General features: G+C 41.2%; 2 protein-coding genes and 1 pseudogene across 3 annotated transcripts; all 3 read right to left on the reverse strand.

Moving 5' to 3' along the window:
* Positions 1–889: 889 nt before the first annotated feature.
* LOC109901603 (regulator of G-protein signaling 21-like) lies at positions 890–3,988 on the reverse strand. Its single transcript, XM_020497609.2, has 5 exons — positions 2,760–3,988; positions 2,562–2,651; positions 2,317–2,378; positions 1,899–2,065; positions 890–1,771 (listed from the first exon to the last, which is right to left on the reverse strand). The coding sequence occupies exons 1-5, from the start codon at positions 2,846–2,848 to the stop codon at positions 1,577–1,579; spliced, it is 603 nt and encodes a 200-aa protein (XP_020353198.1). The 5' UTR covers positions 2,849–3,988; the 3' UTR covers positions 890–1,576.
* Positions 3,989–11,019: 7,031 nt separating this feature from the next.
* Positions 11,020–13,929, reverse strand: LOC109902736 (regulator of G-protein signaling 21). 2 transcript variants are annotated; one of them, XM_020499344.2, is made up of 5 exons: positions 13,629–13,929; positions 13,225–13,281; positions 12,716–12,777; positions 12,393–12,559; positions 11,020–12,207 (listed from the first exon to the last, which is right to left on the reverse strand). In XM_020499344.2, the coding sequence occupies exons 1-5, from the start codon at positions 13,712–13,714 to the stop codon at positions 12,019–12,021; spliced, it is 561 nt and encodes a 186-aa protein (XP_020354933.1). In that variant the 5' UTR covers positions 13,715–13,929; the 3' UTR covers positions 11,020–12,018. The 2 variants fall into 2 exon arrangements, with proteins under 2 accessions (XP_020354933.1, XP_020354932.1); XM_020499343.2 differs by having other exon boundaries at positions 12,716–12,780; positions 13,629–13,925.
* Positions 13,930–18,527: 4,598 nt separating this feature from the next.
* On the reverse strand, positions 18,528–21,905 carry LOC109901634 (regulator of G-protein signaling 5-like; annotated as a pseudogene).
* Positions 21,906–26,350: the final 4,445 nt, after the last annotated feature.

Raw genomic sequence — 26,350 nt, forward strand, 5'->3', positions numbered from 1 at the left:
GTTTCTGGTCTGTTTGGACTAATGTGTTAGATGGATGTCTTATTATGCCTTCATGTTAGGAGTGTATGGAGTTATTTTTGAGCTGTTTGGGTTGAGATGTGTTTGGAGAGAAATTGTCCTATATTAGGCCTGTGAAATATCAACACAAGCCATGGGTCCTAGTACTACAGGCCAGCTGTCAGAGAGGAGAGGTGTCTGGCTGTCTGTTCAGTGTCAGCTTTTACTATGAGCTCATGCACATCCTTACTAACAGCGCTCTGTCATGTCAGGAAAGTGACACAAAGTCTGCACATCCTCAGCGGTACGGAGATACAGTACCTTACGTCAGTCATGATGTTCTCGTTTGCATGTGGACCACAGAACAAATCTTACTGGAACCTCCCTATCCCGCTGCGGGAACACACTGTTCCAATGGAAGCAGAATTACGCGTTCTGCAGACAATATTTTACTGGTAGAGTAGATGGATTTCATGCAGGAGTTGTGAGAAAGAGAATTGATCTGATGCAGGTATTTATGTCTTTGATGTTTGAGTTTGTTGAGTAAATATTAGGCCTGGAAGGGAGAAGACTGGGGAGACCTCATATGTAGACTCTTTACACCAAAACATTCCATTCCTCAGCTGCCTCAAGGTAGGCCTACTGCTGGGAAGTTGTAAGGTATAACGTGCTTCTACACCTGCATTGCTTGCTGTTTGGGGTTTTAGGCTGGGTTTCTGTACAGCACTTTGATATATCAGCTGATGTAAGAAGGGCTATATAAATACATTTGATTTGTATAGTTTATTATGTCATGGACAGTCATTCGCTGTCATATTGAAATTATGGTTTGTTATTTCAGTTGGATCTGTGGTCTTTTTTTATCATTACTAACACTGTGTTAAAACCTTCAGGGCCCAGTAACTAGAAAATACATTGTTTCTGAATTCAACATTATTTTATTTGACATGTATGTATTTAACAAACGATAAATAAGGAAAAACAATAGTGTTGCAGTCCAGCTGCACCCACGATGAACTGAACTCATTGGAATGGTTAAAACCATTTCCGCTACAATGTTTAGTGCAAACACCTCTATGCAATGCAAAACATTCACCTCCATTCACCTCTCCAGCGAAACAGTTGCCAATGTAAACCTATATGACTGGTCCCAGAAAGTACTTGCGCACATCGTATACAATCAATTGCAAATAGTTAGTCGCCAGTTATTTACCAGTACTGGTGTTTGGTGAAACTGACTAAAGTGCATTCAAACACAACTGGATAAGCAATTCCATTTTGAGCCAATAACAAAACAACTTTACATCTGATCTGCATAATCATGTGCACAAAGTTCCTGGTGTTGTTTTGGCTGACTCTGCAAAACCAAGGATGCACAGTTGAATGAACATTTTTCAAGTGTAAAGGCTAAGCCATTTACAGCTAGTTATTTGCTGTACTTCCTACACTACAGTACTGTTTATAAATAGTGCGCTACAGCATTGCCAATGGCCACATGGCTCAAATGTGAAATGGTTTTACATTCCATGTAACTTCATGTAATGCTTGACTACATAGTCAATCCTTGCGAGTAGTAATCTTAAAACTTGAGATATTTCCCCTCTCCCCTGGCGACGGCACACAGTTCCTTGTAGAGCTCAGACTGGATGAAGCGAGGGTACGAGTTGTTCTCCATCAGGTTAAAAACCTTCTTCTGGGCCGACAGGAAACACGTCAGGCTGGGCAGAGGCAGGCTCTGGATGATAGCATCCTTCGTCTGGTAGTCCAGGTTGATCTGCAGCCAAACATCGAGACAAGAACCACAGTAAGTCTTTGTACAATTAGAATGATCACATAATGGCATTAGATAAATGTGATTTGGGAAAAAACAAACAAATAACAGTAGTGAAAGGTAATCTCACCTCTTTAGGAGCATCACACTGGATGAACTCTTCATAGATGGTTCTGGCCCTCGACGACAGTTTCCCTAGAGACGTCATGGTCCTGAACTCCTCACAGGCCGTCCAGAACTCTATGTTCTCATCACAGAACTCTGACTTCAGGAATATCTGAAACGCTGCCTTTCCATCTGCAGGACAGAAGGAGGAAGGAATGAGGGAGAGAGAACAGAACAAAGCAAGCAGTGGAAGAAGCATTCAAGCTAAGTTGAGGTCAAGGGTCAAATATCAACCAATCAGAGGTACAGTTTAGTTACAACTGTACTTCACTTCAAGTTGACTCACTTAATTCGTATAAATTGTTACCCAATGACCTTTGTGCCAGTTTCATACAATCATGCTGCTATCATATGAGCTATAACACTCAGGGGGTGGCACTTACATTTGTGACTCAGGAGTTTGTCAAGTGACTGTGCCCATTGGTTGACTTCCTCCACTGTTGGCCTGAGGAAGAAGAGAACAGTCATATTAGATCAACATGTACAAGAAGCATGCTGTAGTAGTAGTAGTAGTAAATACTGCTTATAGTGATACATATTAAGTTGGATCATAATCAGAATATAGAGCCTTATCATAGTCCTTACTTTACTTCCATAATAGTACATCATTCAAATCCCTGAGCCTCACCTGTAAGATCTTCCTGCCATGCATTTTGAAGAAGAAAAAGAAGAGGTGATCTTCAAAAGATAGCGTATCCTTGTCCTCCAGTTTCTTTTCCTGAAAAATGCAATACTTTCTGTTAGGATAATGTGACTGCTATCATTGCTGAACAATGTCATAACATCCAGCATTAATAATACAAACATTAATCATTAAATAACTTACTTGATTCCTTTTGTATCAATAGAGAAATCCGATGCCTTCATACAGTCTGTACACGCCATGTCCCTTTCTGATACAACACACTCTCTCATGATTCTGTGGGGAAACACTGAATATAGTCCTGACTATACCAAGCAAGTTAATCTACCTCCCTCTAGAGCAGTCAGAGCACTTTATAGTTTCTCTCTGATATCGTCATGCTAGAAAGGTGGGCCTAGACTAGAGTAACAGATCTGTAACCTGATTGGCCCACTCTATGTAAACCGTTGACTATGCCATCCGCTGCTGGTAAGAGCCTGAGGGAGAAAAAGGCAGTGCTAGGGAATGTGATTGGCTGTTTAGTGTAAATGTTTACACTACTGAGAGTGCTTGTGCTTCCATTTTTAACTCAGGGTGAGACGGTGAGCCAATGACGTAGAGGCACACCAAGGCCCTCCAAAACCATATTAAAGTTTAGAGGACTGACGAGGATAGGATTGGTCAGAGGGTGAGTTTGAAAACTTGTTTTGTCAACATGGACATTTGTTTATCATGGGGCCTTGATGCCTTTTCTGAGTTGGGGTCTTTCCTATCCACTTAAACTGAAATTCTCAGTCTCAGGATAAGAGTTACAGCAACATCAAAGGAAATGACTGTAATACACTTCATACAATTAAAAACCTATTTCGCTCCTAAGTGCAAGTCTCAAATCTCCCCAACACCCATCCAATAGCAGTTATAAAGACAAACTTATATTTGATTAACTAAACCAATCAGATCTAATCAAGCAGTAGGAGATGTCGTAACAAAAGAATGCATGTAGAGTATGATAATGTGGAGGACTGAACATGATGCAATATCCACTTCACAACACAAAGTATAGGCCCTGATACTGATTGGAATGCTGTAGCCCATCAAACACGTTTTCTTACATTCCTGTTTCTTGGTTGTACAAAATAGCAACATGGGAAGAAGGGGTTGGAAATAAATTGCTTGATATTATACTGCACTGTTGAGGGAGCTAGAAAGTAAGCATTTCGCTGCTCATTTTATACCTGATGTAGACCATGTACGTGATGAATACAATTTGATTCTCCAAGTTTTTCCCCCATTTTTCCAGTTAGAAATGAGCTAACCTGCAATTAACTTAGTAACTGCCTTCGTTAGATTGATATGAAAGAGGAGGGACATTACCGGATGCAATAATGTGCCAGATAATGCAGTTAACCACTATCTGGAATAATTAGGAGGGTCACTGGTCAGATTTTGAGGTTAACCACTTTGTTTTCTGTACAGATGACCTAAACCCTTTCACCTCTAAACTATTTTACCTCTGCTCTCCCCCTCTCCTCTTTCTCCCTCTCTCCCTACTTATCTCTTCTTACCCCCTTTCTCTCTTTCTCGCACTTTCTCTCTCTCTCTCTCTCTCTCTCTCTCTCTCTCTCTCTCTCTCTCTCTCTCTCTCTCTCTCTCTCTCTCTCACACACACACACACACACACACACACACACACACACACACACACACACACACACACACACACACACACACACACACACACACACACACACACACACACACACACACACACACACACACACACACACACACACACACACTATATCTTCCTGAATAGATGGTTGTATTCGTCCAACTGACTCAGAGTGATAAGTGAGTTATCAGCATAGTGCTCCAACCTGAATGACTGGTTCTTGCCCCACCAGCATGGTAATTTAATAGCTCACACATCACCTGGCTTCGCACTAGCTTTGCATCTTTCCACATTTTTATTTATTTTACTATGTTAATATGTATTTAAAGCTGTCAGAAGATGTCTGGGTTCATGCAAATGCATGGTGGATGTGATTTGAATATGTTTGTAGTTACCCAGGAAATACAGCATACTGCAGGTGGAGTACTGTATGTCACTGTGGCACCACCACAAAAAGTAATGGAAAATCTGTGAATTTGCATAAATACGGGAACAATGTTTTAAATGTTCCGTAAACACAAAGTGGTATATTTTACTTCAGTGTCATTTAATTACTGCTCAACGTCATAGTCAGTCAGTGGTATTACAAGAAGGCAGAATTCCTCAAAAGAGAATACAAGTGTTTGGATCTTGCCATGGGAATGATACCAGAGGGCTAGTGATTGAAATCAGATTGCCCATTAACAGTGCATTCGGAAAGTATTCAGACCACCTGATTTTTACCACATTTTGTTATGTTACAGCCTTATTCTATAATGTATTTTAAAAAATCATCATCAATCTACACAATACCCCATAATGACAAAACAGATTTTTTGAAATATTTTAAAAATTTATAAAAAAATAAATAAACAGAAATGCCATATTTACATCAGTATTCAGACACTTTGCTGTGAGACCCGAAATTGAGCTCAGGTGCATCCTGTTTCCATTGATCATCCTTGAGATGCTTCTACAATTTGATTGGATTCCAGCTGGGTAAATTCAATTGATTGGACATGATTTGGAAAGGCACACACCTGTCTATGTAAGGTCCCACAGTTGACAATACATGTCAGAGCAAAAACTAAAACACGATGTCGAAGGATTGTCCGTAGAGCTCAGAGACAGGATTGTGTTGAGGCACAGATCTGGGGAAGGGTACCAAAACATTTCTGCAGCCTTGAAGGTCCCCAAGAACACAGTGGCCTCCATCATTCTTAACTGGAAGAAGTTTGGAACCACCAAGACGCTTTCAAGAGCTGGTAGCCCGGCCAAACTGAGCAATCGGGGGAGAAGGAGGGAGGTCAGGGAGGTGACCAAGAACCCGATGGTCACTCTGACAGAGCTCCAGAGTTCCTCTGTGGAGATGGGAGAACCTTCCAGGACAACCATCTCTGCAGCACTCCACCAGTCAGGCCTTTATGGTAGAGTGGCCAGACAGAAGCCACTCCTCAGTAAAAGGCACATGACAGCCCGCTTAGAGTTTGCCAAAAGGCACCTAAAGGAATCTCAGACCATGAGAAACAAATTTCTCTGGTCTAATGAAACCAAGATTGATCTCTTTGTTCTGAATGCCAAGCGTCACATTTGGAGAAAACCTGGCATCATCCCTACGGTGAAGCATGGTGGTGGCAGCATCATGCTGTGGGGATGTCTTTCAGTGGCAGGGACTGGGAGACTAGTCAGGTAAAGATGGAGCAAAGCAAAGCACAGAGATGTCCTTGATGGAGCAAAGCACAGAGAGGTCCTTGATGAAAACCTGCTCCAGAGCACTCACAACCTCAGACTGGGGCGAAGATTCACCTTCCAACAGGACAACGACCCTAAGCACACAGACAAGACCATGCAGGAGTGGCTTCAGGACAAGTCTCTGAATGTCATTGAGTGGCAGACAGACCCCGGACTTGAACCCGATCGAACATCTCTGGAGAGACCTGAAAATAGCTTTGCAGCGACGCTCCCCATCCAACCTGACAGAGCTTGAGAAGATCTGCAGAGAATAATGGGAGAAACTCCCCAAATACAGGTGTGCCAAGCTTGAAGCGTCATATCCAAGAAGACTCGAGGCGGTAATCCCTGCCAAAGGTTTTACAAGAAAGTACTGAGTAAAGGGTCTGAATACTTTGGTAAATGTGACATTTCAGTTTTTAAAAGTTTTTTTATACATTTGCTCAAATGTATTGTGTGTAGATTGATGAGGGGAAAACACAATTTAATCAATTTTAGAATAAGGCTGCAATGTTGTTGTTTTTTTAAAGGTCAAGGGGTCTGAATACTTTCCGAATGCACTGTAGTTCTCTAGGATGTGGTCTTGTGGGAGTCACGGCGGAGACACTGTGTTGCTGTTGAGGGATTTAAAGTGGGGAGGAAAGGGAACTTTGAGAGTGGCCATCGACGACAGCCACACATGCTGGCAATCACACTGTTAGGAGGAAATCATAAAATACAAAAGTGTCCTCTGCAAGGATAGAAAGGGCATGGGAAGAAATTACACAACCACATGACAGAATATATACAGTTGAAGTCAGAAGTTTACATACACTTAGGTTGGACTCATTAAAATTCATTTTTCAACCACTCCACACATTTCTCGTTAACAAACTATAGTTTTTGCAAGTCGGTTAGGACATCTACTTTGTGCAAGATTATTTCACTTAAAGTTCACAGTATCACAATTCCAGTGGGTCAGAAGTTTACATACATTAAGTTGACTGTGCCTTTAAACAGCTTGGAAAATTCCAGAAAATTATGTCATGGCTTTAGAAGGCTAATTGATATAATTTGAGTCAATTGGGGGTGTACCTGTGGATGTATTTCAAGGCCTACCTTCAAACTCAGTGCCTCTTTGTTTGATATCATGGGAAAATCAAAAGAAATCAGCCAAGACCTCAGAAAAAAATGGTAGACTTCCACAAGTCTGGTTCATCCTTGGGAGCAATTTCCAAACGCCTGAAGGTACCACGTTCATCTGTACAAATAATAGTATGCAAGTATAAACACCATGGGACCACGCAGCCGTCATACCGCTCAGGAAGGAGATGCGTTTTGTCTCCTAGAGATGAACATACTTTGGTGCGAAAAGTGCAAATCAATCCCAGAACAACAGCAAAGGACCTTGTGAAGATGCTGGAGGAAACAGGTACACAAGTATCTATATTCACAGTAAAAAAAAGTCCTATATTCATATAACCTGAAAGGCCGCTCAGCAAGGAAGAAGCCGCTGCTCCAAAACTGCCATAAAAAAGCCAAACTTCCGTTTGCAACTGCACATGGGGACAAAGATAATGTGTAATTCTTGTAGAAATGTCCTCTGGTCTGATGAAACAAAAATAGAACTGTTTGGCCATAATGACCATCATTATGTTTGGAGGAAAAAGGGGAGGCTTGCAAGCCAAAGAATACCATCCCAACCCTGAAGCACGGGGGTGGCAGCATCATGTTGTGGGAGTGCTTTGCTGCAGGAGAGACTGGTGCACTTCACAAAATAGATGGCATCATGAGGGAGGAAAATTATGTAGATGTATTGAAGCAACATTTCAAGACATCAGTCAGGAAGTTAAAGCTTGGTCGCAATTGGGTCTTCCAAATGGACAATGACCCCAAGCATACTTCCAAAGTTGTGGCAAAATGGCTTAAGGACAGCAAAGTCAAGATATTGGAGTGGCCATCACAAAGCCCTGACCTCAATCCTATGGAAAATTTGTGGGTAGAACTGAAAAAGCATGTGCGAGCAAGGAGACCTACAAACCTGACTCAGTTCCACCAGCTCTGTCAGGAGTAATGGTCCAAAATTCACCCAACTTATTGTGGGACGCTTGTGGAAGGCTACCAGAAACATTTGACCCAAGTTAAACAATTTAAAGGCAATGCTACCAAATACTAAGTGAGTGTATGTAAACTTCTGACCCATTGGGAATGTGATGAAAGAAATACAAGCTGAAATCAGTTATTCTCTCTACTATTATTTTGACATTTCACATTCTTAAAATAAAGTGGTGATCCCTAACTGACCTAAGACATGGAATTTCTACTCGTGAAAAACTGAGTTTAAATGTCTTTGGCTAAGGTGTATGTCAACTTCTGACTTTAACTGTAGTTATATAGATAGGCCTAGACCATCCTGCTGCACATAATTTAAACCACAACCATCTTATCCAGCAGTGTGGTGTGTGGGTTGGGGTTAGCGTTAAGATTCAAGTTGGGGTTGATGTTGATGTTAGGTTAGGGTTAAAGGCAGTTAACCACATGATATCCGGACATGTGTTCATCATAGTACCTGGAAAGGGAGAGTGCCTGACTCACAATCACAACCTCTAAAATCAATAACTGTGTCATTTTATCTATATTTACCTTTTTCAATGCTGAAAAAAATCAACACCTGCAATGTGTTGCAGATTTGCCTTTATTCAATATTGATTCTGTGTTGGTAACATGGTAGCCTAATCCTATTTAAATAATATTCTGCCCAGCCAGCCCATGCATACTGTACTCACCCAATCAGATGAAAAGTTAAGTCACTTCTCAGACAATAGCCACATTAAGAAAGTACATTCTTGTTGATATGCTAGGCGAGGGATCTTTGTTTTCCTTGGAATAACTCTCACATGTACATAATCCTTCCTCATACTGTATGAGTCACGTATTCAGCTGTCACAGCATCCGTTCATCCATCCATCTTTGACCAACTTTGAGCAGAGGCCATGCATGTGGTTGCAACAAAAAATAACTTAGTATTAACACTTTGGTATTTTTGTTCTAGGTCATTATTAGCACAGTACATCTGTGTCTCTGTGTGTCAAATCAAATCAAAGTGTATTTGTCATGTGCGCCGAATACAACACCTTACAGTGAAATGATTACTTACAGGCTCTAACCAATGGTGAGGGGAAAAAGGTATGTGTGTGTGTCATGATTCCCATTGTGAATTGGCACTAGCAGGTAAATCACCAAAGGTATTGAGGACCACAACACAGAGAGGGAACTGGTCTGGTGTGATTATTGTGATTTACCAAGACAGTAATGCTTCCAAAAAGCCTTATGTTTCCCACCAGTGAAGTATATTTTGTCTCCAACTACGATTTCTAAGCATAGTCAGGAAGCACTCTTAGTGCTATTTTGTTTCTGAGGCCAAATAAAATAAAATGTGCTTCAAATGTATTAATTTGGTTGAAGGTATTTGGAGCAACTATGTATAACTTGGCATACATTACAGTGGTGTACCATGGTCACATAAAACACTACACTTTTCTAGCCATGCTAAATAACATGTTAGGCCCACTGCCATTGCCATGATGAAACACCTTTACATGCAGTGTCATGTTGTCATAGTTATCAACAGAAGGATCACAGTCTCTTATCAGATATCCATTCACTGTAAAAACACATTACTTCTCATAATCACCATGGTCTTGTGATGAGAAACTGAAACTCAGCAGCTCTTCCTGTTTCTGTTGTTCATGATGCAGAAAAAACACTTTTGAAACAAGACAATAACTATTTCAGACAAAAACAAAAGCATGTAGAATAGAATAGACACATTTAGCATAAGTATAACACAGGAAGGCACAATTTATAATACAATATTTACACATGTATCAGGTAACGGGGGATATGGGGGCACGTTTTTAAATTGTGCATCATTAGTCATAGTAAATAAGAGTCTGGTAGCAGCAGATGTATGTGCAGCATGAAAGTGTATAGACTCACCGGCCAGTTTATGAGGTACACCACCCCATTCACTAAAATGAATCGCTTCTACAGACTGTGAGTCACGTGGCTTGCTATAAAAAGTAGGTAGACAGGCATCGAGGCATTCAGTTACTCTTTGATTTAACGTTAGAATGGGCAAAGTGAGGGACCTAAGTGACTTTGAGTGTGGTATGATTGTCAGTGCCAGGTGTGTTGGATCCAGTATCTCAGAAATGGCTGCCCTCTTGGGCTTTTCACGCATGACAGTGTCTAGGGTTTACCGAGAATGGTGCGACAATCAAAAAACATGCATTCAGTGGCATTCCTGTGAGCGACAACAGCTTGTTGATGAGAGAGGTCAAAGGAGAATGGCAAGAATCATGTATTCTAAAAGGCGGGCCACAAAAATACAAATATTGGCACAGTACAACAGTGGTGTGCAGAACAGCATCTTGGAATGCGCAACTCGTCGATCCGTGTAACGGATGGGCTATTGCCGCAGACGATTACACCGGGTTCCACTCGGGACGAGATGGAACGGACTGTTCACAGCATGAATGTACCGTTGTCCAATCTGCAGAAATTGCGTGATGCCATCACGTTAGCATGGACCAACATTCTTGTCGAACATTTTCACGACAACTTGTGGAATGCCCCGAACAATTCAGGCTGTTCTAGAGGCAAAGGGGGGTCCGACCCGGTACTAGATGGGTGTACCTAATAAACTGTGAAATTTTATTTTTGCACATTGAGATGATTTCACGTGCATTGGAGACCATCAAGTGTGCTCAAACTCATGATTTACTATATGGTAATAGCCCTCTCACTACTTTCTGGGAAGGTGGTGTGTCAAGGGATATGATTTAACATTAGCATGTGACATTGATTTGGCTGTACTATTGCCACACATTTATAAATGTATACCACGCTTCATGGAATAGTGATATTATACTTATGTTTTGCTGGTGAAACATTGTTGTGATAAATCATGGACTGTCTGAGACATTTACTATGTAATGAGCTGTAAAGATTAAAGCAATCACTATGTGTAATGTTGGTTATTAATTTAGTTGTTGAGAGTGAACCCGAAGAGATCTTTGCTAATTAGTGATTGACAACAAGTACCTTGTCTGCAAATAATTTAATGTCATCCTACATAATCATAACTTTTTTTAACAAGCATTGCAAAAGTCAGCATCCAAACAGTGACTGTGTGTTATAAATAGTACAACATGCAAATCTGAATGAATAAACATTCTAGCTCAGTAAGCAATCAGAAACATTCTGTATCAAATAAGTAGAAGTTAAGTTCAATATACAAAGTTGGACATAGACTATTCTTCTCTCTACAATTGCACAACTTAACCTATACTTCTCAATAGGTCATTCTTAAAAGATAGACAGTGAAAGATGTCTTTAACTGCCTTACAAGTGTAAATATCAAAATGCCTTTCGCAAAAATTGATTTATTTTTAGAGATTAAACATTCATAGTGTAAAGGAGAGTATATTCTGTTTGGCCGGTATCCGCTGAATACATGCTCCTTCTTTCATTACATTCCTCCTGACCATGTAGGTTAGTACTGCTAGTGAAAGTCCACCCTGCATCTCATGTCTTATCACAGTATCATAGGCTTCCTGTTACGCGCACACAGACACACACACACACACACACGCGCACACACGGACACACTCTTCTCTGTCTTTATCAAGACAGGAAGCACCTCCGGTTGAGTGGGGACTGCATGGTTCTCTGACGTTGTGTTTCAGTTCAATCGTCATTCACTATGTGATTCATTCACTGTCAAAGACGATCTGATCACTTATGATACGACACGTCACTCCCAGAGTCACTGATAGGACAGCAGTATCCAGGTCAAACACGCATCACCGTAGAGTTCCCCATATCCTCTCTGCTTTTCCTTCCGTCTTTGCTTCTTTATTTTTCTCTTGGCTAATCCTGCTTGCAGAGTGTTTCAGGGTGTGGTCCTGCATTGTGGGAACCATGTTTTGTAGGGCATGGCCTGCCAGTCTCTCTGTGCTTGGTCAGCCTTCCATCCTGTAGAAGCCCAAACATTCCAGTTACTGTTTTCATGTTCTCCTGTCATCTTCTCCTCTCCTATCATCCCTTGACGGCGTCAGCGGCGAGGGACTCCAGGAGGGATCTGTAAATGTCTGAGCGCAGGAAGCGAGGGTACGAATCTCTCTCCATCAGCCCATAGACAATCTTCTGGGCATCGTCGAAGCATTGGAGGTTAGGAGTCTTCACAGCACTCTTGATCTGCTCCCTTGTGTAGTAGTCAATGTTAATCTGGAACAAGATTAATTTAGATTTACAAAGTACAGAAGCATTTAATATAGCATGTCTGAAGACATTTGAGGGTGGTTTAATAACTGGATGGTGTTGATGAAATAGATTGAAACATCAATGAGGTTACAGAGGGTTATTTGAATCTCTAACATGTAGCCATGTACTGTAATACATAACAGTCTTACCTCTTTAGGAGCCTCAGCCTTTATGAAATGCTCATAGATTTTCTTTGCCTTTGATGACATTCTGAACGATGACTTGATTTTCTTGTACTCCTCACACGTCAGCCAGAACTCAATGTTCTCATCGCTGAATTCAGACTTCAGAAAGGTTCTGAAGGTGGCCAGTCCATCTGTGGGGAAGAATAAAAACAAACCAAGGCATGAAACACTGATACAGCCCCAAGCCTGCACACATGGAGTTTTTGTTCCACATTTTTAGATTTTTTAAAATCTGATTTAGCTACTTATCTCTAACTATTTTGATCGTCTCGTGAAGTAAAACTTACATTTAGACTCAAGGAGTCTCTCCAGTGACTGAGACCATTGTTGGGTATCTTCTAAACTTAGCCTGCTGGGAAGAAAATGTGTGTTTGATGACTCAACTAGAGTCAAATCTGGGTAAAAATAATCTGGTATTTGACGTGAGGACAAAAGGGCACATAGAATCAACATAATTAAGAAATTATTATAGCCACACAGTTATCAAGTTCTTTCACGTATCAAACACTTGGGCCTTTGTGTGTGTGTGTGTGTGCGTGCATGCATGCATGCATGCGTGCGTGTGTGCGTGAGTGCGTACGTACGTACGTGTGTACGCGTGTGCATGCTTGTGTGTGCTTGTGTGTGCCTGTGCTGTGCCAAAGTTAACATAAGTCCTGAAGTTTCATTTGAATCCGCACACACTACCATAGATGGACACTAGAACACACATGGCATTTGAACAATAAAATACATGCAAAATTATAACAATCAGCATCAATGCAGTGACAGTGTAAGGAAGAGTAAGAATCCTTACCTCTCAGATGTGGAGTGTGAGAACATGCATTGCAGTCGGCAAATAAAGTTCTTTCCCCTTTGGAGAGAAAAAGAGAAATGTCATGATCGTCTCATAAAACAAGACTTATTCCATTGCTGTATAAGGACATCTCGGTATGTAGTATCTAGGTAGGAGGTTTTTACAGGTTTAGTATAACATATGCAGTGTTTATATACAATATGTGGCCTATAGTATGCAGTATTAAGCTAATGCGTATGTAAAAGCATTTTAAAAGAAACTATACAAAGTATTTTGTATTTAGAAAGTATATTACACATCCATAGTATTACTAGACTACATTGAATATAAAGCTTATTACTTATACAAAAGCTCCATAATACATTTTCCAAATTCCCCAGCTGTTGACTGCATAAAAAACTCACAGGTTCTTGTTCCTCCCCCTGTCGTCCTGCTCCATATTGAAGTGCTGTGTTTGTGTCAGTGTCTCTGTGATGATTAGGCTGGGCATGTTTTAACTCCACACTCTCTGTCTCCTGGTGCCGCTCATGCTGCGATGGATCACTCTCTGTATGGAGGGGTCTCCCCCCACTTCAGGCCTTATATGCAGGGCGCCCCGTTGCTTAGGGGCTGGATGGTGAAACACTGAAACATCAGACCCAGCCCAGCAAACCGTAGCGAGAGAGGAAGCCTCCACGCTCTCTTTCTCTCTTCCTGTGACATGCGCTCTCTCTTTTTGCGACACACTCTCTCTCCCCCTTTCTCTGTGACATGCTCTCTCTCTCCCTCTGTTTTTAGGGAGGGTCTAATGTCCCCTTGTTAAAAGCATGCTCTGTATGTCCACAGTCTTTTTTTTTATCTTCGCTGCTCAGATGCAAATGACAGATACAGTGAGAGTGATAGGCAAATCATGACCTTCACTCATTGCGTTTTGGTACCCTGTTGAAACATCATTGGGATGTTTAAGTTACAGTGCCTTGCGAAAGTATTCGGCCCCCTTGAACTTTGCGACCTTTTGCCACATTTCAGGCTTCAAACATAAAGATATAAAACTGTATTTTTTTGTGAAGAATCAACAACAAGTGGGACACAATCATGAAGTGGAACGACATTTATTGGATATTTCAAACTTTTTTAACAAATCAAAAACTGAAAAATTGGGGGTGCAAAATTATTCAGCCCCTTTACTTTCAGTGCAGCAAACTCTCTCCAGAAGTTCAGTGAGGATCTCTGAATGATCCAATGTTGACCTAAATGACTAATGATGATAAATACAATCCACCTGTGTGTAATCAAGTCTCCGTACAAATGAACCTGCACTGTGATAGTCTCAGAGGTCCGTTAAAAGCGCAGAGAGCATCATGAAGAACAAGGAACACACCAGGCAGGTCTGAGATACTGTTGTGAAGAAGTTTAAAGCCGGATTTGGATACAAAAAGATTTCCCAAGCTTTAAACATCCCAAGGAGCACTGTGCAAGCGATAATATTGAAATGGAAGGAGTATCAGACCACTGCAAATCTACCAAGACCTGGCCGTCCCTCTAAACTTTCAGCTCATACAAGGAGAAGACTGATCAGAGATGCAGCCAAGAGGCCCATGATCACTCTGGATGAACTGCAGAGATCTACAGCTGAGGTGGGAGACTCTGTCCATAGGACAACAATCAGTCGTATATTGCACAAATCTGGCCTTTATGGAAGAGTGGCAAGAAGAAAGCCATTTCTTAAAGATATCCATAAAAAGTGTTGTTTAAAGTTTGCCACAAGCCACCTGGGAGACACACCAAACATGTGGAAGAAGGTGCTCTGGTCAGATGAAACCAAAATTGAACTTTTTGGCAACAATGCAAAACGTTATGTTTGGCGTAAAAGCATCACCCTGAACACACCATCCCCACTGTCAAACATGGTGGTGGCAGCATCATGGTTTGGGCCTGCTTTTCTTCAGCAGGGACAGGGAAGATGGTTAAAATTGATGGGAAGATGGATGGAGCCAAATACAGGACCATTCTGGAAGAAAACCTGATGGAGTCTGCAAAAGACCTGAGACTGGGACGGAGATTTGTCTTCCAACAAGACAATGATCCAAAACATAAAGCAAAATCTACAATGTAATGGTTCAAAAATAAACGTATCCAGGTGTTAGAATGGCCAAGTCAAAGTCCAGACCTGAATCCAATCGAGAATCTGTGGAAAGAACTGAAAACTGCTGTTCACAAATGCTCTCCATCCAACCTCACTGAGCTCGAGCTGTTTTGCAAGGAGGAATGGGAAAAAATGTCAGTCTCTCGATGTGCAAAACTGATAGAGACATACCCCAAGCGACTTACAGCTGTAATCGCAGCAAAAGGTGGCGCTACAAAGTATTAACTTAAGGGGGCTGAATACTTTTGCATGCCCAATCTTTCCGTTTTTGATTTGTTAAAAAAGTTTGAAATATCCAATAAATGTCGTTCCACTTCAGGATTGTGTCCCACTTGTTGTTGTTTCTTCACAAAAAAATATAGTTTTATATCTTTATGTTTGAAGCCTGAAATGTGGCAAAAGGTCGCAAAGTTCAAGGGGGCCGAATACTTTCGCAAGGCACTGTATATCCAAAAGCATCATATGTACCACATGTTGTGTTTCTTTCTCTGAAGGTTGATGGTTTACAGGTAAAACCCCTGTGAATGGATTATCAAAGGCAAACTTGCTCTATTGACAAATATTAACAGCAGTTTTTGGTCTGATCAACATCAGATTTTTCACTCTCTTCTAACTAGCCTTTGCATACAGTAGCCAAAGTCATATAAACCTCACTTGCCAAATGATCTTTACCAGTAGGCAGCCATGTCCAATGGCCTGTCTGTCATTCTGCACAGTAACTGACTTGGCCCACCTCAACTTGCCCAAAGATGGCCACAAGCAGTCAAGCACAACCAAGGGACATCAAAACATGTCCAATTATATTTAATGTGCCTTGTGCCCTCTCGTCCACACCACCACAACTACCTTTATATAATACAGTAAAGCTCAACTGACCAGAGGTTTTAAATGAACACACTGCAATCGCCTGTGTGATTAACACCATACAAACAGTATCCATTCTAGAGGTTCCTGAGTGATGGTATTGAGTAACTCAGACAGTGTCTGAAATGCACTGCACATTACCCACTTCCCTTCGGCTGTTATGACAACCACTAGGGACTGAGCAAAGCTGTGTCAGACTGTGTGTGAGGGACAAGGTGGAGCGATGTCGCCTACGTGCTGTGGTGATATAGGAGAGGTGAGCTCTTGGTCAGCTAGCAAGAACATCGCCTTACACCAGCTGCCCTCAGCCCCTCCAAGAAAAAAATAAGAATGTTTGTAAATATAATATATTATACCATGCTCTAGGCTTACTGAGCAAATGAATAGTAAGATAAGGCACTATTGTCTGGTCTTCCCTCTATCCAATAGAATAACAACTCTCACATAATACAATCCCATTGAAGTCTGCTTTTATTCATAACCTTGTATGTGTAATAAAATGTAGTTTATCTCAGAATCGTCATGCAATGCTCAATTGAAGATCCTGCTGAGCTAGCCTCCAGGCATTTGTGTCTTTCAGCGGTTTGGACATCTAGATGGAGCGAAGAAGTGTGCATAGTTGCTAAAAGTCGCCATAGAAAAAAACAGTTGTTCCTTGGTGATGAGATTACGTCAAGGGGACAAATTCAGGGTGATTTGCCACGCATCACGGCATATGACTGAATCCACTGGTGGGTGTCCTGAGTCAAACTCACAGTTATTGTTAGAGCCATCCAGATGGCCTTTTTAAGACACAACTTTGAGGAATAGAGCCATCTACAGAGAGGGGTCAAGAGTGACAGGGAATTTTTTTTTCCAACTTCATGACACTGTTAATGGGCTAACTCTGGCTAATTAGCTGAGACAGTTGACATGTGAGCACAACAGCCTTACAGGTAGCAGGCTGTGGAAAATGTTTTTGTGTGAGTCTCCCTGCCCACCGACCACAGACAATTACTCAGTGTCATAGGACAAGTCAATGATAACCTTCCTGACAACGTTTACAAAAGTATAATATACATTGAAACATCCATGCTATATTAGTGTTAACAGATTTAAACAAATAACAGTTACTCATATTTCCTATTGTTGACAGATACATTTATCCATTATTTTACCAGGTCAGTTAACACATTCTCATCAATGACCTGGGGAATAGTTATCGGGGAGAGGAGGGGGATGAATGAGACAATTGTAAACTGGGGAATATTAGGTGACCATGATAGTTTTAAGGCCAGATTGGGAATTTACCCAGGACACCAGGGTTACACCCCTACTCTCACGATAAGTGGGATCTTTAATGACCTCAAAGATTCAGGACACCTGTTTAACATCCCGTCTGAAAGACAACACCCTACACAGGGCACCTCACCTCACACCCTACACAGGGCACCTCACTGCCCTGGGGTATTGGGATATTTTTTTAGACCAGAGGAAAGAGTGCCTCCTACTGGCCCTCCAACACCACTTCCAGCAGCATCTGGTCTCCCATCCAGGAACTGACATGGACCAACCCTGCTTAGCTTCAGAAGCAAGCCAGCAGTGGTATGCTGCTGGCATACATACATGTAATGTCCAATTAGCATGGAATGAAGAGACAGATTTGATCATTTTCCACAACAAAGGACACTTTAATAGAAGTGCAGACTTATGTTCTGCATTTTTGCAACCATATGCAAGTTATTTCTGTAACCATTCATAACTTAAGTCCTTTCATTTAGACATTCTGTATCGTCGTTCCAATCTATATAAATTCCCTAGAATTTGACTTTTGGTGCAAACGCCACTTTTGACTCGTCAGTCAGTCTACAGCAGGGGTGTCATACTCTTTCCATGGAGGGCCTAGTGTATGCAGGTTTTTAGTTTTTCCTTTCAATTAAGACCTAGGCAACCAGGTGAGGGGAGTCTTTAATAATTAGTGACCCTTATTCATCGATCAAGTACAAGGGAGGAGCGAAAAACACGCATTTCCTCAGCCCTCCGTGGAATGAGTTTGACTCGTGGTCTAGAGGTTTGAATTAATGTACTGTTTAGTACTCTGAATCGTTGTCACCACTCATCACCACACACCACTCATCACCACACACCACTCATCACCACACACCACTCACCACTCATCACCACACACCACTCATCACTCATCACCACACATCACTCATCTCTAATCCTTCTCCATACTTTATATTAATTGAATCTTCATCCACAACTCATAAGTCATTTCCTGTGGTCATTCTCCTTGTTTGACTTTGTGAATCTAGACTCCGAAACCCTTGATCCCTGACCTCTATCAGAGGGTCCTTGCTTTGCATCTGAACCCTAGGTAGGCATCTGACCTGAGGAACCTGGGGCATGAGTCTCTCTCCATCAGTCTGTACACCTTTCTCACTGCCTCATCAAAGAAGCACAGACCAGGAGACTTCATGGATGTTTTGATCTTCTCACAGATGTGGTGGTCAACGTTAATTTGTAGGGGCGAGACGCAAACAATGACAATTAACATTTTTTGAAAGGCCTGAGCTGAACGATATGGTAATCTTTCCACTCTAAGCTTGCCAATTCATTCATTCATTGCATGAGCTTGCTCAAATCATATATTTTCCCATCCGCTTGCTATCTGTATTTTGAAAGAGTAATTGTCCCACGTCAGAAAGTTACAATGGTTGTCAACTGATTCTGATGAGAGGCTGTTATCTTTGCCCGTCATCTTGCTATCTCTATTACGAAACAGTCTTTTCCCACATCAGCAAAGTACATGGTATTATCTAGTCACACTTTAGGAATTATAGCTACATTTGTGGGTATGCTACTTTAGCTTGTAATATGTTAGCATTTGGATAGCTGCTACAACCAAGGTGAAAGCTGAAGCATAGCCTGACTGACCTCTCACTAGGCCTGGTGATGGAGGAACTCCTGGTAGATCTCTTTTGCTTTTTCCAGGAAAGGTCGGCTGGTGAGGTGTTCTCTCTGTAGTCACGGCATTCTCCTCACGGAATTCAGACTGCAGGAAGGATCTGAAGGCTGCAAAGAACCCTATGGGATTAGCATGCTAAAGTTAGAAGGTGGTCTTATGAGACTGTACTATTGAAGATAATGAATGTACTCTGGGCCAACGTAGTTAAAACAGTTGTCCTTACTTTTTGTTCTTCAACTCTTTATCAAGACTTGGTAGAATTCTTCTACTGTCCTCTTGACGACACGTTTTTGCATTAGATGCGTTTTGTAAATCAACATCACTATTTAACATGTTATTGTTGTGAAATAGTCTCTAATGTTGATGTACTTACTTGATTTTTGTAGAAAAGGAGTCATCATTTATCTTCTGTATTAGAATACACTGAATGTCTTTTTTCTATCTTTTTCGGCTTAAAAGAATATCGATCATGTGGAAATTGAGGAAGTAGTGTACATTAAGATCTGATCTTGATATATTACCAACAGCTTTTCTTTATTTCTGTATTGGTGTAAAAATAAAACACTTACTGCATTTCATTTTATTATATTATATTTGTCCTCGTGTGTTTGTATATATTGAATGCTTAAAAGGCCCCTTTCCTAGATATATACAGTATCAGTGGAAAGTTTGGGACACACCTTCTCATACAAGGGTTTTTATGTATTATTTCTATTTTCTTCATTGTAGAATAGTAGTGACGACATCAAAACTATGAAATAACACATGGAATCATGTAGTAACTGAAAAAGTGTAGAACAAATGTGAGATTCTTCAACGTAGCCACCCTTTGACTTGATGACAGCTTTGCACACTCTTGGCATTCTCTCAACCATGAGGTAGTCACCTGGAATGCATTTGAATTAACAGGTGTACCCTGTTAAAAGTTCATTTGTGGGATTTCTTTCCTTCTTAATGTGTTTGAGCCAATCAGTTGTGTTGTGACAAGATAGGGGTGCTATACAGAAGATAGCCCTATATGGTATAAGTTTATTCAAATAAGCAAAGAGAAACGACAGTCCATCATTACTTTAAGACATGAAAGTCAGTCAATGCGGAAAAATTCAAGAACTGAACGTTTCTTCAAGTGCAGTCTCAAAAACCATCAAGCGCTATGATGAAATTGGCTTTCATGAGGACTGCCACAGGAAAGGAAGATGCAGAGTTACCTCTGCTGCAGAGGATAAGTTCATTAGATTTAACTGCACCTCAGATTGCTGCTCAAATAAATACGCCACAGAGTTCAAGTAACAGACACATCACAACATCAACTGTTCAGAGGAGACTGCATGAATCAGGCCTTCATGGTCAATATGCTGCAAAGAAAACACTACTAAAGGACACCAATAAGAAGAAGAGACTTGCTTGGACCAAGAAACACGAGCAATGGACTTTGGACCGGTAGAAATCTGTCCTTCGGTCTGATGATTCCAAATATGAGATTTTTGGTTCCAACCGCCATGTCTGTGTGAGACGCAGAGTAGCTGATCTCCCGTGTGTGGTTCCCACCATGAAGTATGGAGCATTCTTGCAGTGATACTCCATCCCATCTGGTTTGCGCTTGGTGGGAATATAATTTGTTTTTCAACAGGACAATGACCCAAACCACACCTCCAGGCTGTGTAAGGATTATTTGACCAAGAAGTAGAGTGATGGAGTGCTGCATCAGATGACCTGGTCTCCACAATCACCCAACCTCAACCCAATTGAGATGATTTGGGATGAGTTGGACCGCAGAGTGAAGGAAAAGCAGCCAACAAGTACTCCGTTTTTGTGGGAACTTCAAGACTCCTGGGAAAGCATTCCTCATGAAGCTGGTTGAGAGAATGCCAAGAGTGTGCGAAGCTGTCATCAAGGCAAGGTGGCTACTTTGAATAATCTAAAATATATAATATATTTTGATTTGTTTATGAACACTTTTTTGGTTACTACATGATTCCATATGTGTTATTTCAAAGTTTAGATGTCTTCACTATGTAGAAAATAAAGAAAAACACTTAAATTAGTAGATGTGTCCAAATGTTATTTTTTTTTACCCTTTTTTCATGGGATCCAATTGGTAGTTACAGTCTTGTCTCATCGCTGCATCTTCCTTATTGACTCAGGAGAGGCAGAGGTCGAGAGCCGTGCGTCCTCCAAAACACAACCCAACTAAGTCACACTGCTTCTTGACACAATGCCCACTTAACCCAGAAGCCAGACATCTGTTGGAGGAAATACTGTACACCTGGCAACCGTGCCAGCATGCACTGCGCCCGGCCTGCCACAGGAGTCACTAGTGCACGATAGGACAAGGAGATCCCTGCCCGGCCTAACCCAGACGATGCTGGGCCAATTGTGCACCACCCCAGGTGCGGCCAGCTGTGACAGAGCCTGGACTCGAACCAAGAAGCTCTAGTGGCACAGCTAACACTGCAGTGCCTTAAACCACTGCACCACTCGCTGGGCCTGTGTCCAAACTTTTGACTGTGTTGTGGTATTGGGGGTTTTAGTTTGTTTGTTGTTTTTGTATTTGTCGTGTTTATTCCTTCATTAAACATGTCTCGAACTAACCACGCTGCATTTTGGTCCGACTCTCCTTCGACGGAAGAAAGCCGTAACAGACTGGTACTGTACATTAGCTTACCTTCTCGTCTGTGTCATATTTTGCAGCAGATCCTTAAATTCATTGATCCGTATCTTTGAAAATAATCGTTTTGGCATCTTCACGTAAATGACAGTGTTTCCTCCTAGGAGATAGCTGTACACTGTATGGGCATCTCAGGAGTCTCAGGAGAGGTTTGTTCTGGTGACATTGGGAATTCGCTGGTGCAGGCCGCCCCTAGAAACTCTACCTCAGCTATAAACACACAGCTTACCATAACTCCCATAGGGCATTTACATTCCTGTACAATTCTAATTCCAAATTTCTTCACATTTTCCCCCACTTAATTCCACCGTTTTTTCCATTCATCAATATAATGGAACTTTTGAGAGATATTTCCCACAGTGTTTGTGTATTACAGTATAAATACTACATATATTACTAAATCACACTCTATGAAGACACATCTTCCATGATTCAACACTATAATAATTCCCTCTGAAGACATTGCATGCCAGTGAATGGAAATGACCATATTTTAAAACAGGAAGATGTTAAGGAGCAGTGTCTGTCTGCCCACCTTAATATGATCGTCAGGGTTTACTCACATCTATACTCCTCCACATACAACTTCCTGAGAACATCTGTCATTTACTGTGAATGGTAACTTTGGTAACATAAGAGGGGGAATAATATGTAATAGAAAAAGGGGCCATGGCCATTGGCAATCTGAATGGGTAACCATCATACTGTCCTATCAAGGTGTGTCTGTAAAACTGGGAGTGGTTGGATATTCTCATCTATTGCAACAAGGCTTGTGACTCAGATTATGTTGATCTTCTTATTGCTGCTTTATTTTGTCTTAGGTTACCCTAGCCATAGATAAGAATAGAAAGACTCACTGAAATTGTAGGCATATGGAATTTCATAACATGCAAATCATTTTTTTGAAGCTTCCCCCTGAGTTCCCCCTAGAGTGTTGTGGTGTGTTTGTGGACTCCTGTGGAGAGATCGGCTGGTCACATCTACCTATAGTTAGTGTGAGTATTTTGAACTTTCCTAGCTACAAACTCTGGTACTAAGATGGTGTGTGATGTGGAGGGGTAAAAGCAGAAGGACAACCCACCCACTGAGAATCTCCTCATGTGTATCTCATTTGACATGCTTGACTAATGTCTGGGTCCCAAAGGGGCTCACAATGAACACAGATAAACCCTGACATCAGAGGATATGAAAATTCATGTTGATTGTGCTAGTGGAAATGGAAAAACTAAACTCCAGGTAGAAATAATGAATATACTCACATAGATGTGACCTTTTGTGGTGATTTGATTTGTGTTTCTTGTGTTATGTGTTTTGCACCAATAATGTGGTTATATGTGGATTTATAATTCCATACATATTTTAGGGATTCATTGTGAACTAACTAAGTTTTCCATTAGATACATACATGCAGATACTATGAAAAACTAAATAGAGGCGTGTCTTGGTGAATCAGATTTGGACAAGGATGAACAGATGAGTCATGCACTAGGTACAGTATGTACTGTAGCGTACGTGTGTGCCTGTGTGTGTGTGCACATGTGCGTGTGCAGCATTCTTTCACTCTACTTCCACTCACATAAACACCAATGACCAGACCCATATCATATCACTACCCGTGTGTTGACATTGTATCAGTAACAGAGTAAAGGTGTGAGAGAAAACACAACAATGGTATCTTATGGGGAAAACACTTTGGTAACACAATGTTCCATTGAAGTCCTGCCTGTCACCCTCAGTGAAGATTAGATTATGAATCTGAGATGTATGACTGGTTCTTAACAGAAGTAATCTACAACGACACCCTTTGAGCTCTGTGTGTGTTTGGTTTAGTTTATTTTGAAGTTTGTGTAGCAGGATGGAAAAGATCACTATGGGTGATCCAGACACTCATCCAATGTTTATTGATGTGATTACCTGGAACAGAAGTAATTGTGTTTTCCTGTTTGTTTTTCCATCCATTCCATTTTTCATCCATTCCATTCAGGTGTATCTAATTTAACTGAGTTTCAGGGTGGTAAAGAGGGACACCAACACATGCAACATGTGTGAGCAAGACCCTGTGAGCAAGACAAAGGAGCTGATCATGGACTACAGAAAAAGGCGGGCCGAACAGGCCCCCATTACATCGACGGGGCTGTAGTGGAGTGGGTCGAGAGTTTCAAGTTCCTTGGTGTCCACATCACCAACGAACTATCATGGTCCAAACACACCAAGACAGTGGTGAAGAGGGCCCAACAACATCTTTCCCCCCCTCAGGAGACTGAAAAGATTTGGCATGGTTCCCCAGATCCTCAAAAGGTTCTACAGCTGTACCATCGAGAGTACCGTTTGCATCACCGCATGGTATGGCAACTGCTCGGCCTCCAACCGCAAGGCACTACAGAGGGTAGTGCATACGGCCCAGTACATCACTGTGGCCACGTTTCCTGCCATCCAGGACCTCTATACTAAGCGGTGTTAGAAGAAATACCAAACATTTTTCAAAGACTCCGATCACCCATAGACTGTTCTCTCTGCTACCGCACAGCAAGCGGTACTGGAGCGCCAAGTCTAGGACCAAAAGGCTCCTTAACAGCTTCTACCCCAAAGCCGTAAGACTGCTGAACAATTGATCAAATTGCCGCACACCCCTTTTGTTTTTACACTGCTTCTTCTCGCTATTCATTATATACATTATGCATTAATCACTTCACTTTACCCTTACCTACAAATTACCTCCACTAACCGGTGCCCCCGCACATTGACTCGGTACCGATACCCCCTGTATATAACCTCATTATTGTTATTTTATTATGTTACTTTTAATTATATTTTACTTTTGTTTATTTGGTAAATATTTTCTTAACTCTTTCTTGAACTGCATTGTTGGTCAGGGCTTCTAAAAAAAACATTTCACGTTAAGGTCTACACTTGTTGCATTCGGCGTGTGACAAATAAAGTTTGATTTGATTTGAACATGTAGGCTACAAATAATAAAATGTCTGTATACACGGCCCTCCAGGAGAGAACACTGTATTGTCATATTTTTGGTATTATTTCATCACAGGGTGTGAAACTACCAGTCAGCCATGATGTTGCATCATAGGATGCGGACATTGGGACATGTCGACTTGCAGTCCACAGTCAACATGATTGACAGAGAACTATATTGATACTGTAAATGGCTGCATTTATTTTATTTGTGTATTTTATTTTTACAATACAAAACCAAACATACACATACAAATGACAAGATACAGACCCACACAAATATCCACAACATCACCCCTGGTCAGACACACCTGCTCACACCCCCATCTCCAGCGCCAGCATCACTCTCGGCCATATGGCTTCAAACTGCACCATTTTGTTTCTCTCTGTCGCCCACACACTTTCAACATTTAGATAATAAATCAATTGGCATTTGCACTGTGTTAACTATGGAGGATTGGTTGATTTCCCGTTTTCAAGAACTGTTGTTTTAGAAATGGTTAACGAGAAGAGTATCATCCAACCCATCCGGTATCTCTCTGCACCCTCATATGCCATGTCTTGAAATATACAAACAGACAGATGAAAAGTACATTTACATTGTAAATGGCTCAATTCTTAGAATGTGTATTTTTACCCTCGCACTTGGACACAATATATTGGCAATTTACTACAGTCAAATTTCATTTGATTTTTTTTACAATCGAAGTCAACATTTATTCATAAACCCTGACAGAGGGATTTTAGATTGTGACAGCTGATGTGACATTCCTAAATGTTTAGTGGAACTATACTGTGCTATTGTATCTTCCAGCAGAGAAAGTTACCCTTAGAGCAGCTTTTCCTCTTTCTGCCTCTCTCTCTCTCTCTCTCTCTCTCTCTCTCTCACTCTCTCTCTCTCTCTCTCTCTCTCTCTCTCTCTCTCAAGTGGAGCCTCAGGCTGTGACACCTATTATGAGGTCTTTAGACTACTGGCTAATTAAATTATAATGAGTAGCTAAGAGACAGCAGATGAAACAGTCAATTCATTAATTGCCTGGCCTGTGAATAGAGTAGGACTCTGTTAGCTCTGTTAGTCTGTCTGGGTCTATCTGGGAGAGGGACGGCCACACCACTGTCCATTATGTACATTGAACCCATACAGTTGTATTTGTGGTAGAGCATTAAGTTTTGTAGAGCCAATTTGTTATGTTCTGTAATTTTGTTATTGTGTCAGCAGACAGTTGGTAAGGTTATTGTTTTGTCATTGTCTTGTCTGCTTCCTTGTAAGATGGTGTGGTACCAAGAAAGAGGTTCTAGATGTGCTTGGTAAATATCATTTTGGTTTACAAAGAATGCACTCAAAACAACTTGTACCTAATCATCTCTGACATGACTAGAAACATAAGCTTTCTCACATTCGCAATAACCATGAGTGAACTAACGCCTCAGGATGTCAATGTAACCTTTTATTTCCACCGATTACAGTGTTTTGGCAATCCCTATTGTGAAAGTGCTACTGATTTTAACTCAATTTAGCAACATAGCGTCAATTGTGAAATTCTGTACT

This window comes from Oncorhynchus kisutch, linkage group LG13 (genome assembly GCF_002021735.2).
Source record: "Oncorhynchus kisutch isolate 150728-3 linkage group LG13, Okis_V2, whole genome shotgun sequence".
Lineage (NCBI taxonomy): Eukaryota > Metazoa > Chordata > Actinopteri > Salmoniformes > Salmonidae > Oncorhynchus > Oncorhynchus kisutch.

What these genes read in the sequence shown, in the direction of transcription:
- LOC109901603 (XM_020497609.2), bottom strand. Translation starts at nt 2,848, where the DNA reads ATGAGAGAGTGTGTTGTATCAGAAAGGGACATGGCGTGTACAGACTGT. An exon ending in ATGGCAGGAAGATCTTACAG is followed by an intron (nt 2,379 to 2,561) that starts GTGAGGCTCAGG and finishes CTTCTTCCTCAG; the next exon opens with GCCAACAGTGGAGGAAGTCA. An exon ending in CAAACTCCTGAGTCACAAAT is followed by an intron (nt 2,066 to 2,316) that starts GTAAGTGCCACC and finishes TCTGTCCTGCAG; the next exon opens with ATGGAAAGGCAGCGTTTCAG.
- LOC109902736 (XM_020499343.2), bottom strand. Translation starts at nt 13,714, where the DNA reads ATGCCCAGCCTAATCATCACAGAGACACTGACACAAACACAGCACTTC. An exon ending in AGGGGGAGGAACAAGAACCT is followed by an intron (nt 13,282 to 13,628) that starts GTGAGTTTTTTA and finishes TTCTCTCCAAAG; the next exon opens with GGGAAAGAACTTTATTTGCC. An exon ending in AGGCTGAGGCTCCTAAAGAG is followed by an intron (nt 12,208 to 12,392) that starts GTAAGACTGTTA and finishes ATCTTGTTCCAG; the next exon opens with ATTAACATTGACTACTACAC.